We start from the raw sequence: 14,287 nt of genomic DNA, 5'->3' as shown, positions 1-14,287 counted from the left end.
TTAAATAGTAATAGTAGGTTATAGAAATAAAAATTAGAGGAGAAATAGAAGACTTAACAATTTAAAAAAAAGGAATTATTTTAAAAATAGTAAAAATATATATGGCCCTTCTCTGATGTTGTGGGCCATGTGGGATCACTTCCAAGGTGGTTCCCTCTGTTTAACTTCTTCTGTTTGCTGGTTTTGTAGGCTCACTAGTTCAGTCGCGCTGTGGGGAGGGGGGATGCTGCAAACAAATAGCGCTGTCGTGTTCACACAGTGTCTCAGCCCCGCTGGACCTGTCCCTTCTCGCAGCGCACAAACCGCTCCGGCTCTACGATGCTCAGCCGGGAACCGTCTGGGGCCGGCCCTAGGCTGCGTGCACTTCCCCGGTGCAAGCCGCTCAGGTTCGGCGCTCAGGCAGCCCTCAGAGGCACAGATTCGGCTGGGACTGCGCTTTGTGCCCTTCCCAGGTCCGAGTAGCTCAGGAGTTTGGCGAGCGCGATCGCCGCGACTTGTCACCTTTCCTGCCGCTGCTGCTCAGCTTTCTGGGTGGACCGCTGGCGCCCCCCGTGAGGCAGATGGTGACTGTCCAGCACCCCCAGAAGTCTTAGCAAAGAGGCCTGCTTGCAGTTAGGTAAGTAAAGTCTCTCCGGGTCTGCAATTGCCCCTTTCCAGTCCTTACGGCTCTGGCTGCCTGTCCCCGGCGGGGGATGGTCTGCAGCCGGCTTATTCCGTTCCGTCCTTTGTTCTGTGCTCGGTCCTGGCGCTGTCTTATGTTCGAGCTTTTCACGTGGTAGCTATCCCACAGTCTGGTTTGCTAGCCCAAGTTTGATCATTCTGGTTGCGCGTGGGGCGTTCCTGCCCGATTCTTACAAAGCACTGCAGCCCGCGCCTCCCGCGCGTCCCTGCCCTGCCCCCACTTCCCAGTGGCGGATGCAGGCGTCTGTGCTGCTTTTCCGCTGGGGGAGTTACTGTTGGGCTTGTAATCTGTTGGTTTTAATTATTTATTTATTTTTCCCTTCCTGTTATGTTGCCCTCTGTGTTTCCAAGGCTCGCCACAGACTTGGCAGGGAGAGTGTTTCCTGGTGTTTGGAAACCTCTCCTCTTAAAATTCCCTTCCCGGGACGGGCTTCCCTTCCTGGGATGGAGCTCCCTCCCCACCTCCTTTGTCTCCTTTTTCGTCTATTATATTTTTTCCTACCTGTTTTTGAAGACAATGGTCTGCTTTTCTGGTTGCCTGATGTCCTCTGCCAGCCTACAGAAGTTGTTTTGTGGAGTTTGCTCAGCGTTGAAATGTTCTTTTGAGGAATTTGTGAGGGAGAAAGTGGTCTTCCCGTCCTATTCCTCCGCCATCTTTACAGTTCCCCTCTTCTGTTTTTATTATTTGTCTATCCCCTCGTTGCCACCTTCTCATAAGCAGTTTTTAGTTTATTTAGGTAATACAATGTCATACCTTCTCTTTTAGACAAGAATCAGAATCACAAATGGGACAAAATATGTCCTCAATAGGCCAAGATAAATTCTTTCATTTTCCTCACTGGCTCTTAATGAAGCTATTGATAAACTCAGCCCTGACCCCGAAATTCATCTGTATCAGTCGTACATTGAAAACCGCTCACCTGGTAATTCTGGAGAACTTCATTCCAAATGATTCCCTTAAAATGATGGTGATGAAGACAGCACCAAAAAAGAAGTGGAAACTACTGGAACAAAATTGTTACTTTATTTCCAAAGTAACTCAGGAGAGAGGGGAGGTACATGTACCTGTGACTGATACATGTTGATGGATGGCAGAAACCAACACAGTATTGTAAGGCAATTATCCTCCAATTAAAAATAAACTCTAAAAGTAAATAATATCTTAAAAAATACGGATGCAAAAATCATAAATAAAATATTAACAAATAGAGAAAAAAAAAGACGTAAGAACTAAAGACACGGTGATCTCTGGGAAACTAAAACGGCTTTCAGCACCCAATTCTTATGAATATTTTATACCAACAAAGAGGGAAGATTATGAGGAATTCTACCCCATGTCTTCTAATATATTATTCAGGCTGATCCAAGAGAAGAATTAAATACCCTGTAAACTTTTAGCTTGCTGTTACTGTAATTTTCTGTCAGTATTTCTTAGATCAAGAGCATACAACCCCATAACTGAGCTCCAATAAAAATTTTTAGGCTTGATCCCAAGGAACAGCCAAACATGTTATCACAGAGTATCTACAACTAAATTGTTTTTATCCTTCTAAAACGGTTTGCCTCCCAAATATATCTAATAAGTAAATTCATCTCCCTTCAAGGTGGGAATGAAAAAGAATGCAGTAATAATGTGCATTCCATTCTTTATCTTAAACTTTCAATAGGAAGCTGGCTAGGAATTTTTTACACACTGTTTTTCAGGACATTTCTTAATTTATCCATTTATTCAAACAAATATTTTTTGAAAGCCAACTCCACCTTGAAGCAAAAACCTAAGTCTTCTTCATTATATACGGTTATAAAAAGATCTCAAAACTTTTCTTTTGACTGCTAAGTAGAACTCTAGAACTTTACTCCACCCAAAATCAAGAAGCAATTTTATTTCCTGACTCTATTAGTCCTTCAACAGAGAACAGATGAAGAATGTTTTCTTTAAAGATACCATCCTTTTCTTCCCACTCAAATACCAGAAGCAAAAATCAGGCCGATTCTGTCCCCTGGGAAGAGTGACTTAGAACTTTGTTAAAGGGATAAGATGCATGCTGTCAGATCTGTGGAACAAGGGCCAGACAAGAGCCTGTGTCATACATGCTCAAGGTTGCCCAGCCCTGTGTCTGCAAGGAACTTTCCCTCCTTCACAGCTGGGACCACAAACCATAATAAGAGCAAGAGCACCCCTCCCTGCCTTCCCAAATCCTAACAAGACTGCCTCCTGAGGGCCACCTCTAGAGTGCATCCCCAACAGACCAGGTGAGTACTCCAGCCTCATGTTCAGAACAGATCTATGATCGGAGGAAGTATCCAAAGATAAGTTTGTTGTGGCTACCTGCTGTGTGAGTCACAGTGGTTTCAACACTGCTGCAGAGCAAATCTTAAAAGCCATCTACCTCAGTTGGTCCAGCATACATCATGGGAGACGGGAAGATGGCCACCACCGTGGTCTCAGGATTCAGGACTCCTTCCTCCAGCACTGCAGTGTGCTGTTTCATCCGCCACATCAGAGGGACGTCATCATCCTTTGTCCAGCCCCCAAGCGGGTGAAGGAGAAGGACAGGGCGCCGGTAGCCCCTCTCCAGAAGCTGCCTGTGGGTATCCTGCATTAACAGAGCGTGGCCATTGTGTACTGGGTTGCGCAGTTGAAAGGCAAAGACAGCATCTGAAAGAGAATTTCAGAGTTAAGAACAGCACATTTCTAATGCTACCTTCCAAAAGATAAGCAATTCTTCTTGAAGCTTGATGCTCAGGATTAAGCAAACGTATGCTCAGAATCAGAAATTGGGGGAAAAGCATGTACTGTGCTGACCACTTACTTTAAGGCAGCCTGATACAGTAACTATTACTTTACACATCTTACAAGCCTGAGGATGTGTCACATAATAGTAATGGACTTATAACAATTATTTTCTGCATTCATGGGCAACCTGAGGATGAAAATCAGACTGGCCCGAACACACCTCAGGTCAATGGCCTGCAAAGCATATAAATTCTCAGTCTATGCCTTAATAACCTATCAGGTCAACCTTGTCATCAGATCTAAGACAGTCCTTTATTAAAGAAAGACAGAGAAATGGAGGAGTTAGAAAATTTACTTACTATCTAAATAAGTTCATTTATACTGATTACTCTAATTGACTGCACTGCTATATCCAGTTGTTTTGTGATGACAGGTCTAGATTTTAGATTATAATTTGTGTGCTAAGTTGCTCAGTCATGTCTGACTCTTTGTGACCCTGTGAACTGTAGCCCGCCAGGCTCCTCTGTCCAGGATTCTCCAGGCCTGAATACTGGAGTGGGTTGCTATGCCCTCCTCCAGGGGAATCTTCCCAACCCAGGGGCCGAACCCAGGTCTCCCGCAATGCAGCTGGATTCTTTATCATCTGAGCCATGCAACAACAATATCCCTTACAAGGACCATTGCTATTACTCAAATGTTGAAAAGTGCTGAATAAATTAAAGTGGTTGACTATGTATCTTCTGCTTACAGCCCTGGCTTCACTCCTACATGGGGCTCTTGCTGTCGGGAGACCTTTCTCAGAAGGCATGGCTCTTTGGGGTCACAGAGTAATTTTACAGAACAGAGTAACAACCCAGTAAGAGGAGCTCTGTGTTTGGTGCCCTCATAATATCTGATAAGTCATCATGCAATGTCAATCTAACCTAGACTCAGAGAAGAACATCTTCCCCTTCCCTAATAATTTTAAGCTGAATTGTAATAATATCCCCAGTCTATTCTCAGTTCTAACCCTCTTCTATTACAGCAACAAAAAGCACAGAAAGAAAACTATGGCACCTACTTGACCAGGAGGTTTTTGGGGACACATCCTGTGACGTTCCAAGATTGAGAGCATCATCACTATGCTACGAAGTTCTCAAGTTACCTTTTATAAATGAACAAGGCTGGTTTACACCAAAGAATAGCTAGCAAGACATAAGGTACAAAAAAGAAATCTTGATACAAATACGTGAGTATCTAAAATTAATGGGCTTCCCTGATGGTTCAGATGGTAAAGCATCTGCCTGCAATGCTGGAGACCCGAGTTCAATCCCTGGGTCAGGAAGATCCCCTGGAGAAGGAAACGGCAACCCACTCTAGTACTCTTGCCTGGAGAATCCCATGGACAGAGGGGCCTGGTAGGCTACTGTCCATGGGATCGCAAAGAGTCGGACAAGACTGAAAGACTTTACTTACTTATCTAAAATTATCCTGCTTTAAGGAAACAGGAGGAGGGGTGATATCACAGTTTTTCTGTCCTTCTGAAAACACTTCAAATTATAGATATCAAAAGATTTCAAAACATCCCTTTTAGCCATTATATAGAACTCCCCTTGCCCAAGACCAAGAGTGAATCTTACTTCCTAATTATCATACTCCAGTCTTTCCAAAAAACAACAAAGAATGTCTCCTGAACACACGCACTACCACTGTTCCATTTAACCTGCATTCTGATTCTGGACTCGATATCAGTAAGTTTAGTTCTCTCCCCTCTCTTCCCTTCCCTTTACCCATTCTTTGTAAACAGCCTTGAAGAACAACAGAGACACTTACTAGCCATTAAGGAATCCTACTGATGTGTTACTGCACTGATGGGGAGGTTGGGGGCAAGTAGCTAAGGCTTGGACCACGGGGAGGAAAGAGACTAAGAGCACTCTGGGCCAGCACAAGCCTGCGGCACCTGGGCCAAGGAGATGCCTGCCTCAGTGGGGTCAGTGGGGCCAGGGCTGAGGAGACAGCTCGTCTGACTGGGAGACTGCACCAGACATGGAGGAACGGCAAGTAAGTAAATCCATGGAGGATGATGGGAGCCAGGATTCTGACTGTAGGAGAGAAAAGGCAAAAGAACCAAAAAGAAGAAAGGCTAGAAAAGACCACGTGGTACTGGATTAGGGTTGAAAATAACAGGATGACCGGCCTCATGGTTTTCAGCTGTATGGATAGATGTATTCAGGAATAGATATAAACTTCTGTGAGTATACATGCTTATTTTTTGGTTCTGTCCACTGAAAGGTCCTACAAGCAGTGACTACCCAGTGGCAAAGAGCAAAACTAAAGCCCAAATTTTGCAACCTAAATACTACCCTCTATTTCAATAAACCAGGGTTCGTTGGCAGAAATGGCCAATTCTGGGGCAGGCATGGATAGCACAACATGAAATGGAATGTCTTTTGTACCATAAAGAAAGGAAGTGCTCAGAGAAGGATGAAGACATGTCAAAGGATACAGCAACCAGGACATGTCAAGGGACACAGCCCCAGAAGCCAACCTAGGACAAGCTAAACATCAAAGTAAATAATAATTCATGGTTTCAAAACCACTGAGTAAAAGAGTCTATGAATCCAGAAAGAATAAAATAAATGAAAAAAAACAATGAAGAAGTGGAAACTCTAACTTACAGTATAGAAGGTCAACTAACAAATGTAACCAGAATGATAGAATTAGAAAAATCACTGTGTTTGCAGCGTGCTAAAAACTAACAGATAAAAATTTGATAACAACGGGATATTTATCGAGTCTCAAAATCTGCCCCCCAATATACTTGTTAGTATGTACAAAAGAACTTGTTAACTTTACAGCAGGAAAAACCTGGTAAACATGACCTTTAATGCTAAAAGTTAACTTTTAAAAAAGTTAAGCTCATCTGTAAGAGGACAAATCAAAATTGTGAGCCACAAAATATGATGTGCCAATGATTCAGCCTTGCGCCCTATGGGACTCCTGACAAAATGTGTAACTAGAACCTAATCATGAGGAAACAGCAGGTGAACCAAAACTGAGAGACAGTCAAAAAAGTAAATAACAGGTACTCTTCAGAAACGCCACGTCTGTGAAAGACACAGCAAAGACCAAGTGGCTGCTCTGATGAGGCAGACTAAAGGCTCAAGTGGCATCCGGAAGCACAGTGAAAGGTGGCAAAGAGAAGACTTCAGCTGTCATTGTTGGTTCTGTGATAAAGAACCAACTGGAACAATGGCGTGATGTGAGTGCAGGACCCAGGCTGGACTGTCTCATACCAGTGTATTTTTCTGTGTTTGATGTGCACACTGTATTTATTTTCAGTAAATACATGTGGAAATAACTAAGCAGCAATGAGACATTGTGTCTGCAACTTTCAAAGAAAGTGAGAATGAAAAGGCAAATAAACATAATGTCAATTATGGGATCTGGGTAAAATATATAGGAGCTCTTGGTACTATTATAATTTTTCTGTAGATTTTAAAAATTATTTCAAAACAAAACATTAAAAAACGAAGTAAAAAATTATGATGGGAAACATATGAACTGACTACAATGTGTGAATTTTACTTAGATCCTAATTCAAACTATAAAAACAAGAAATGTAACTACTATGAAATTATCAGAAATACAAACACTGACTAGATATTTGATAGTATTGTGTGTTCTCACTCAGTCATGTCCGACTCTGTGTGACCCCACAGGCTGTAGCCCACCCGGCTCCTCTGTCCATGGGATTTTCCAGGCAAGAATACTGGAGCGGGTTGCCATGCCCTCCTCCAGGGGATCTAACTGCCCCAGTGATTGAACCCGGGTCTCCTGCACCTCCTGCCTTGCAGGCAGATTCTTTACTGCTGAGCCATCGGGGAAGCCTATTTGATAGTATTAATAAACTATTATTATTTAGGTGCAACAGCGATATCATGGCTCTGTTTTTAAAGTCCTAACTTTTAAGAAATACTTTCTGAAATATTTAGACGGAAATGACTTGAGGGCTGAGATGTGCTTCAGAATAACATGCAGGAATGCAGTGGGGTAAGCAGCAGCATAAGTGAAACAAGATTAGTCAAGAGTTGGTACAACTGAATTTGGGTTGGAGGTATATGGGGCCTCCTTCATACTATTACAAAAGTAAAGAGTTACTTTAAAGTGTTACTTCAGATTCTTACCGTCTGAGCCACCAAGGAAGCCTAATACATCTACTCACAAATATAAGCAGCATATATTTGAAATTTTCTCTAAAAATTTTTAGAAGGGAAGATACACACGGAAGAAGCAGAGTTTTGGAACAGGACATTGACAGTTTCAAATCACAAGTCTACCAGTTTTTAAGCATAGACTGTGGTCTTTAAGGTCTTCATTTCACTTATGACATCTTCCTAGTGGGGTGATACTAAAGTTACTGTTATGAAGAGAATATAAAGTACCCAGCACGGTGAGATGCACACTGCAGTCACTTAATAAATCTAAGTTCCTTAAGACAATTCATTCTTAAAAAAAACAAAAACAAAAAACAGAAAAGCACCCTATCTAAAAGTTCCTGGCAGGGAAATTGAACCCACTGCTCTACTGGCAGCTCCAGGTCTATTCCAGACGAACACCCCAGTGAGTGTTTAAAGACGAGGGTGCGTTAGCTCTGCGCTGGGACATGCAGCCTGCGCTGTCCTTAATGAGGAACAGGTGCACAGGACCCCTGGGTAATACATCTCAGGTGTGTGATGACTACATTCCTAGACTTCAGTCAGGGCAAATCTCACTCTGTAAGATGGCCATTTTGCAAGATTATTTATATGACAGGATGTGCAAAAGGAAACATAAAAAATAAATTCTGTCTCAAATACACATATTTCACAGGTTCTAATAATTCACCTACCTAGGCTTCCTTTCCAAAAAGAATTAATCTAGCTCCACATGGACATTTAACAGATAAAGGTAAGATGAATGACTTCTTAAAAGTTTACATTAGCAGCGTATAAAGGATTTTACTGACAAAATTTCTTCCAGGTAGAATTATTTCCTTATTATCAGGTCCATTCAGAAATGCAGTAATCATTTGGTCTGCCCATTTTTTTCTCCCCAGTATTACCAGGCTTTTCCTAAACTTCCAGTCTTTTTAATCCCTTATAACTATTTATCAATGAATTACCCAAATGGTTTTAACTGTCTGTAGCTGCAGACTGCATTTTCATCCCTACCATCTGGTTTCTCCACTAGAGAACTTACATGGATGAACAATGTAACAGGAGTAACTGATCCATTGGAAGCTTACATTCCCAAGGTATTGTCCCAACTAACATAACCCAACATGCATCACTATTAAATTTTCCTCCGTCAATTTTCCATCAAGGATGGAAAAAGAATAATGGGCTACTATGGACCTTGGCCCACTGATACTTACAGCAACTCTCAATAATTTTTCACATTCTCATCCCCATTTCCTAGAGGACAGTGAATTCCCTGTTGTCACACCATAACTGGTATAAAATATTTACCTTTTCACTTATAATTCCTTATGGCTTAGTTTAAGACTGAATGCTTTACCAAAGATCAGAGTTTCAACTGTGTTTGAAAATGGGACATTACCTACAAAATGACTGAAGCTTAATATTAACATTTATGATTTCCATTTCTTTCTAGCCCTCTGTCCTCATTCCTAGGATGTGTGTGTGTGTGCATGTGTTAATTGCTGAGTCATGTCCAATTCTCTGGGACCACATGGACTGTAGCCTGCCAGGCTCTTCTGTTAGTGGTATTCTCTAGGCAAGAGTATTATGATTTCCATCTCTTTCTAAGCCTCTGCCTTCATTTCTGGGAAAGGACCAGGAATTCTATTATTTTGGCTTATAGAAAGTACACTGTGAAGTTGTTGATGATGTGCACAAAGCAAACTTTTTCCTTCAAGAGCTGGAGGGAATATTTTATGCTTTAAAGGCATGGGTTTCTGCTGCAACTACTCAACTCTGCACGAGTAGTGCAACAACAGTCACAGACAATGCATAAACGAGTGAGTGTGCATATTTCCCAATAAAACTTTATTTATAAGAACCAGCACTGGGCCAGATCTGGCCTGCAGGCTGTAATTTACTGACCTCTCAAAGACAAATGAAATTTGGGTGATGGAAGTGAAAACACTGCAGCCAAGCCACCTGGTGAGATCAAAAGTGTGGAAGCAGGAAGGCAGATGTGTCTGAGGACATAGAATTATCGATTTTGTCAAAGACGGATATGAAGCCTAGCACGTGGTATCATGTAGAATTGTGAAACACAGGTTAGGAAGGATACTGCATTCCAAACAGAGGTTGTGCATTTATCAGCCATATTCCAGAGAGAACTGGCCTAGTAGACTGCGCAGGGTTGATGTGGGTGAGAGTCGGGGGGTGGAGCGGAGAGACAGCAAAACCAGAAGTCTGCTGCAGAGAAACATGTGCCCCACATTTTCCATATAAAATAAACCATCCTCCAGGCTTCCATTGTCTCTGCTCACTCAATGTGTTCCTCCCCCAGAATACAGGCAGGCTCCTGTGACTGATCACAACCAACACCCGTACACTATAACCACGTGGCAACAGTGAAGACAGGTGCTACCCTCGCAACATGGGAGACCCAGGTTCAATCCCTGGGTCAGAAAGATCCCCTGGAAAAGGGAATGGGTAGCCACTCCAGTATTCTTGCCTGGAGAATTTCATGAACAGAGGAGCCTGGCAGGCTACAGTCCAAGGGGTCGCAGACAGTCAGACACAAATGACTAACACATACATACAAATGAAATACTGAAGAAAATTTGGAGAGAAAAAACCAACCCAAATGCATTCTCTTAATATAATTGGTTTTGGTTTTTTGCAGAGTCTCCTAGTTTTTCTCCTTATGCATACATTTTTACACAGATGTGATCAAATGTGTATGACATTTTATACTCTGCTTGGCCCATTTTAGTCTAATCACCTGTTTCTGACATCTTGTAGTCCTCTCAGAACCATAAGGTTCACTGCTGGGTCCTATGACATTCTTTCTTTACAGACTCATTCAGGAAACTTACCCCTCTGCCTGGATTCAATTACCATGTGCATACAGATGGCTTCTGTTAGCTGCATCTCTAAGTCCTGACCTTCCAACTCATCAGTTACAGAGACTTATTACTAAAAACATTTCAATAGATATTGCTCATTACCGCTCCCACCCCCTCAGTTTCTCCACCTTCACTGTTACCCGCATATCTCAAGCCAAAAGCAGGCCCAGCTCCCTAGACATCTGTATTTCATGCCTAAGTAAGGAAGAGCCCCACAGTACAGCTTCTCTCCTTCTCCTCTGCATTCAATACCATCCAGGAGCCAACATATCATGTAAAATACAGTCTGATCCCTTCCCTGCAGCAGGTGGAAGGGGAAGAAGACAGTAGGGAAGCTTCTTCTGAGGATGCACTGACATGTGATGAGGAAGGAATGGCACCAGGAGTGTTTCCTGGTGGTGGAAGGAGGGTGGACCCCGACCCCCTGGATACAGGCAGGACACAGGCTGCCTGACCGAGCATCACAGCCCTGGAACACAATGCGACATACTGAAAACTGGGCCGGGCCCCTGCGCTGCAGTTACTCAGCAAAGGGCCCAGGGACGGCAGCAGGTTCCCAGGAGGGCTGCTGTGAGCCACTAATGGACTGGTCAGCAGGGGAGTGCTCCAAACTCTTTCCCCCACATTTCTCAGAACTGCGCTTCGCTGCCCAGCCCACAGGCAGAGCCCTGGACTGCATCCCAACCACTAAACCCAGAATTACAACATCTTCCTGCTTGCTTCCTTTCAACTTCTCTGAAAACTGTCCTACATACAGCACTAATTAATAAGTCTTCTCTTCCAGTCCTAGGGAAGCTCTATCATCTGCCATTTTACCCCCAAACTGTAAGTACAGGCATTTCTGATTTCCCTCAGATCAATGCAGTAGCTGAACAACAGTCCTGAGAACAGTGCCACGGCTGGCGGGGCAGAGGGGAAAGGTAAGGGCGCTCTATGTTTACTTCTGTGGGGGATTTTTTAAGAGAGTTGGAAACAAACAAACAAAAAACGAGTTTGATGCCCCTCCTCCCTCAGGCCTGTCATAAATCACCAGTCTTTCTTTTACTTGAACTGCTCATGAGAGAATAAAAAAAAAAAAAATCCACAAGACAGAGATAGGCCACTTGAGTAAATATGAATAGACTAGAATTTTTCACAAACAGGGACTCTCATACCCAAAACATGGCAGCAAGTTTTCTTTCTTAAAAGTGCTTTCAAATTAACGTGAAACATAATGTTGAATATAAAGCTTTTTGCCAAATAGACCCTGTACTGTCTGCTCTGCGTTCACCTTCCCCTCTAGTCCCTGTCTCCTCCTGTGCGTGTGTGTGTGCGTGTACATGTGTGTGTGCACATGTGTGTCCAGGGGCAAGGGGAGGGCTGCACTCCTACCTCCCCAAGGCAGACCCCAACAGTCAAGCAGAGGATGGAGGAGAAAACATCTGCCCCCAGCATGGTGACCGCAGCCGTGCCCACACCCCGACAACTATCTCCTGCCCGCTGCCCCTCCCCACAGCGCCAGCCTTCTCTTATCCCACTTAAGAAACAATGTCAGGAATGGTAATACTACCCCCAAATTGCTAGTCCCCAGATGCCTCATCATTCCTTGGCAGCTCCCTTAATGTTGACCACCCGTCTTTAAATACTCACTTTGTCAGATAACGCTCACAGCCTCATCTGAGTGTGCCCTGACCCAGCTGATAGAGGCTCCGTCACCCAACCTCAGATCGTAGCATCTCCTGCTCACTGCCTTGTGGCAGTGCCTTCAGAGGCAGGCAATCTGCTTGCGCCTCAGCTTCCTCATGTATCTATCATTCCCAACTTTGCCTAAGATATCTACCTACTGTTTCTACCAATTCATTTAAAATACGGTCTGGTTCAATACAAGGCTTTTACAGATTTATTAAGCACTGTGCTAGCACACACTAGCTTAAAAGGAATTATGTCAATGTTTCCCTTCGTAACCCAGCAGGACTCCACTGTGTATAATAAACATTAACTTGGCTCTTAATAGGCTTAAGTGAAATTTATTCTTTCCAAGATAGTGGTCAATCATCAATGGTTCAAAGAACCTGCCACCTGGAACCATGATACCTTGCAATCGCATGGGTATTGGTGATTTTCCAATCCTTCCAGCTACAGAATGGGTTAGAAACACCAAAACTGATCATATCAATGTGCGCAGGACAGCCCACACAGGGTGATCAGAGTTCTTCTACTATGATGAGGGAAGGAGGAGGAAGAGGTTAAAAAGGAATCCCAAGTAAAAGGAAAAAAAGAATTTCCTCTTTTCTCTCCCTTGAATTATGATTTGTACACACAAGTAGATGACTGGCTTCCGGAAAAGAGTGAGTAAGAACTATAAAGGAAGGTCCTCAATCTGTTGTTTATTTGCTTTAGTCTAAAATGGAAAAATAAACAAAATAACACCCCACCATCTTTTTTGCTTGATTTAAGGCAAATAACTGGCTCCCAGCTACTTTAAACAAAAGTTGCAATCACTCATTATGCAACAAATTCTCTAAATGATTTAAAATGTTTGGCCCCACAAGGAAGAATGCAAAACAGATGTAACATAAAGTCTCTGATTATGAATGATAATTTCATGATAAGACCCTTCAACAGTGCCAAAAAATTATTTATTAACATGAGCTCCTGATATAAATTATTTTGGAAAAAAAATAAATGAGCAGGTCTCAGCAAGTCCTCAGTTAAACATGTTCCTGCTTACCAGAAAAAGAGGTCTATACATGTTTAATTATCAGATGCTTCTGGCCACACACAAGATAAGACTCAACTAGAAGCATCTTCTATAACTCAAACATGCATTAAGTCTTTGAGTAAGAAATGTGGATACAGAGGACTCGAGGGTTGATCAGAAACTCAAACAGTATAAGATTCTCATGGATTCGCATGGATTCTCATGGTTACAAAATGGCTACCAGAGCTCCAAACACTGAACCTGTACATGATCACATCCAAAGCAAGAGGAAAAGGCAGGATGGAAAAAGATAACTTTTTGTCCTAAGCCTGATTCTCTTTAGAAAGGAAAACCTCTCCCAGAAGCCCATCTTCCTTACACTTCTAAAGCCAAACCAGACTTACACATGGACCTTTAAGTCACGTACTGACAAAAGAGAATGAGGCACCATCCTGACTTAAAGTAGGCATGATACAGTCCCCTACGACTGTGCCCAAAACATGTTAGCAAAATGGAAGAAAACAAGCTGCTGTATCAGCAAGCAGCGAGTGTCATAGAGAAATTCCTGCACAAGTGGCTTAGGCCAAATATGTGCTTCAAATTCAGAGGTGAGGAATAAAATTCAGAAGCAGAAATGTAGTCCTACACTATCAAATACCCTGAGGTATCTAAGCAGGAAATGTGAATGAATGAGGCAGGCTGCTGAGGCCTGTGGAGCTCTGAAGGGGTGTACCCAGATCACATCTCCAGCTCCTGATCCATTTCACATCATATCGAATATCAGCAAACTACAATAGAGCTATCTCCTCGATTTCTACACAGAAATTATTTGAAAAAGCAGCATCCATGTTTAGGGTTTAACCATTTCTGGAGTGAGAATTCGTAAGCAGTATGATTGTAAGAGGCTCGAAATTCTTCAGACGTTAAAAAAAGCCTCCAAAGATCTATAGCAAACGCTGTGGCATCTGCGGATGTACCAGTATAAACACACTATTTACCTACCTTTGTGTAAAAGACCTGCTAATCACAGATGTCTAATATAAAAATCCCTGTCCTGGGATACTTTCTAAGGCAATATTATAAAGAAGAGTTTCTACAGACTCTCCAATTCCACTGCTCCACGTCA

General features: G+C 42.8%; 1 protein-coding gene across 2 annotated transcripts in view; it reads right to left on the bottom strand.

The window, feature by feature from the left end:
* PAPSS1 (3'-phosphoadenosine 5'-phosphosulfate synthase 1) overlaps positions 1 to 14,287 on the bottom strand; it is a 119,468-nt gene that overhangs the window by 43,775 nt on the left and 61,406 nt on the right. For both annotated transcript variants that reach the window (XM_052641967.1, XM_052641968.1), the window contains exon 10: positions 3,072 to 3,340. In XM_052641967.1, coding sequence (XP_052497927.1) covers positions 3,072 to 3,340 — 269 coding nt within the window. The remainder of the gene's footprint in view (positions 1 to 3,071; positions 3,341 to 14,287) is intronic.

This window comes from Budorcas taxicolor, chromosome 6 (assembly GCF_023091745.1).
Source record: "Budorcas taxicolor isolate Tak-1 chromosome 6, Takin1.1, whole genome shotgun sequence".
NCBI classification, from domain to species: domain Eukaryota; kingdom Metazoa; phylum Chordata; class Mammalia; order Artiodactyla; family Bovidae; genus Budorcas; species Budorcas taxicolor.
The sequence above is the reverse complement of the archived record's forward strand: the minus strand, read 5'-3'. Positions and strand labels throughout refer to the sequence as shown.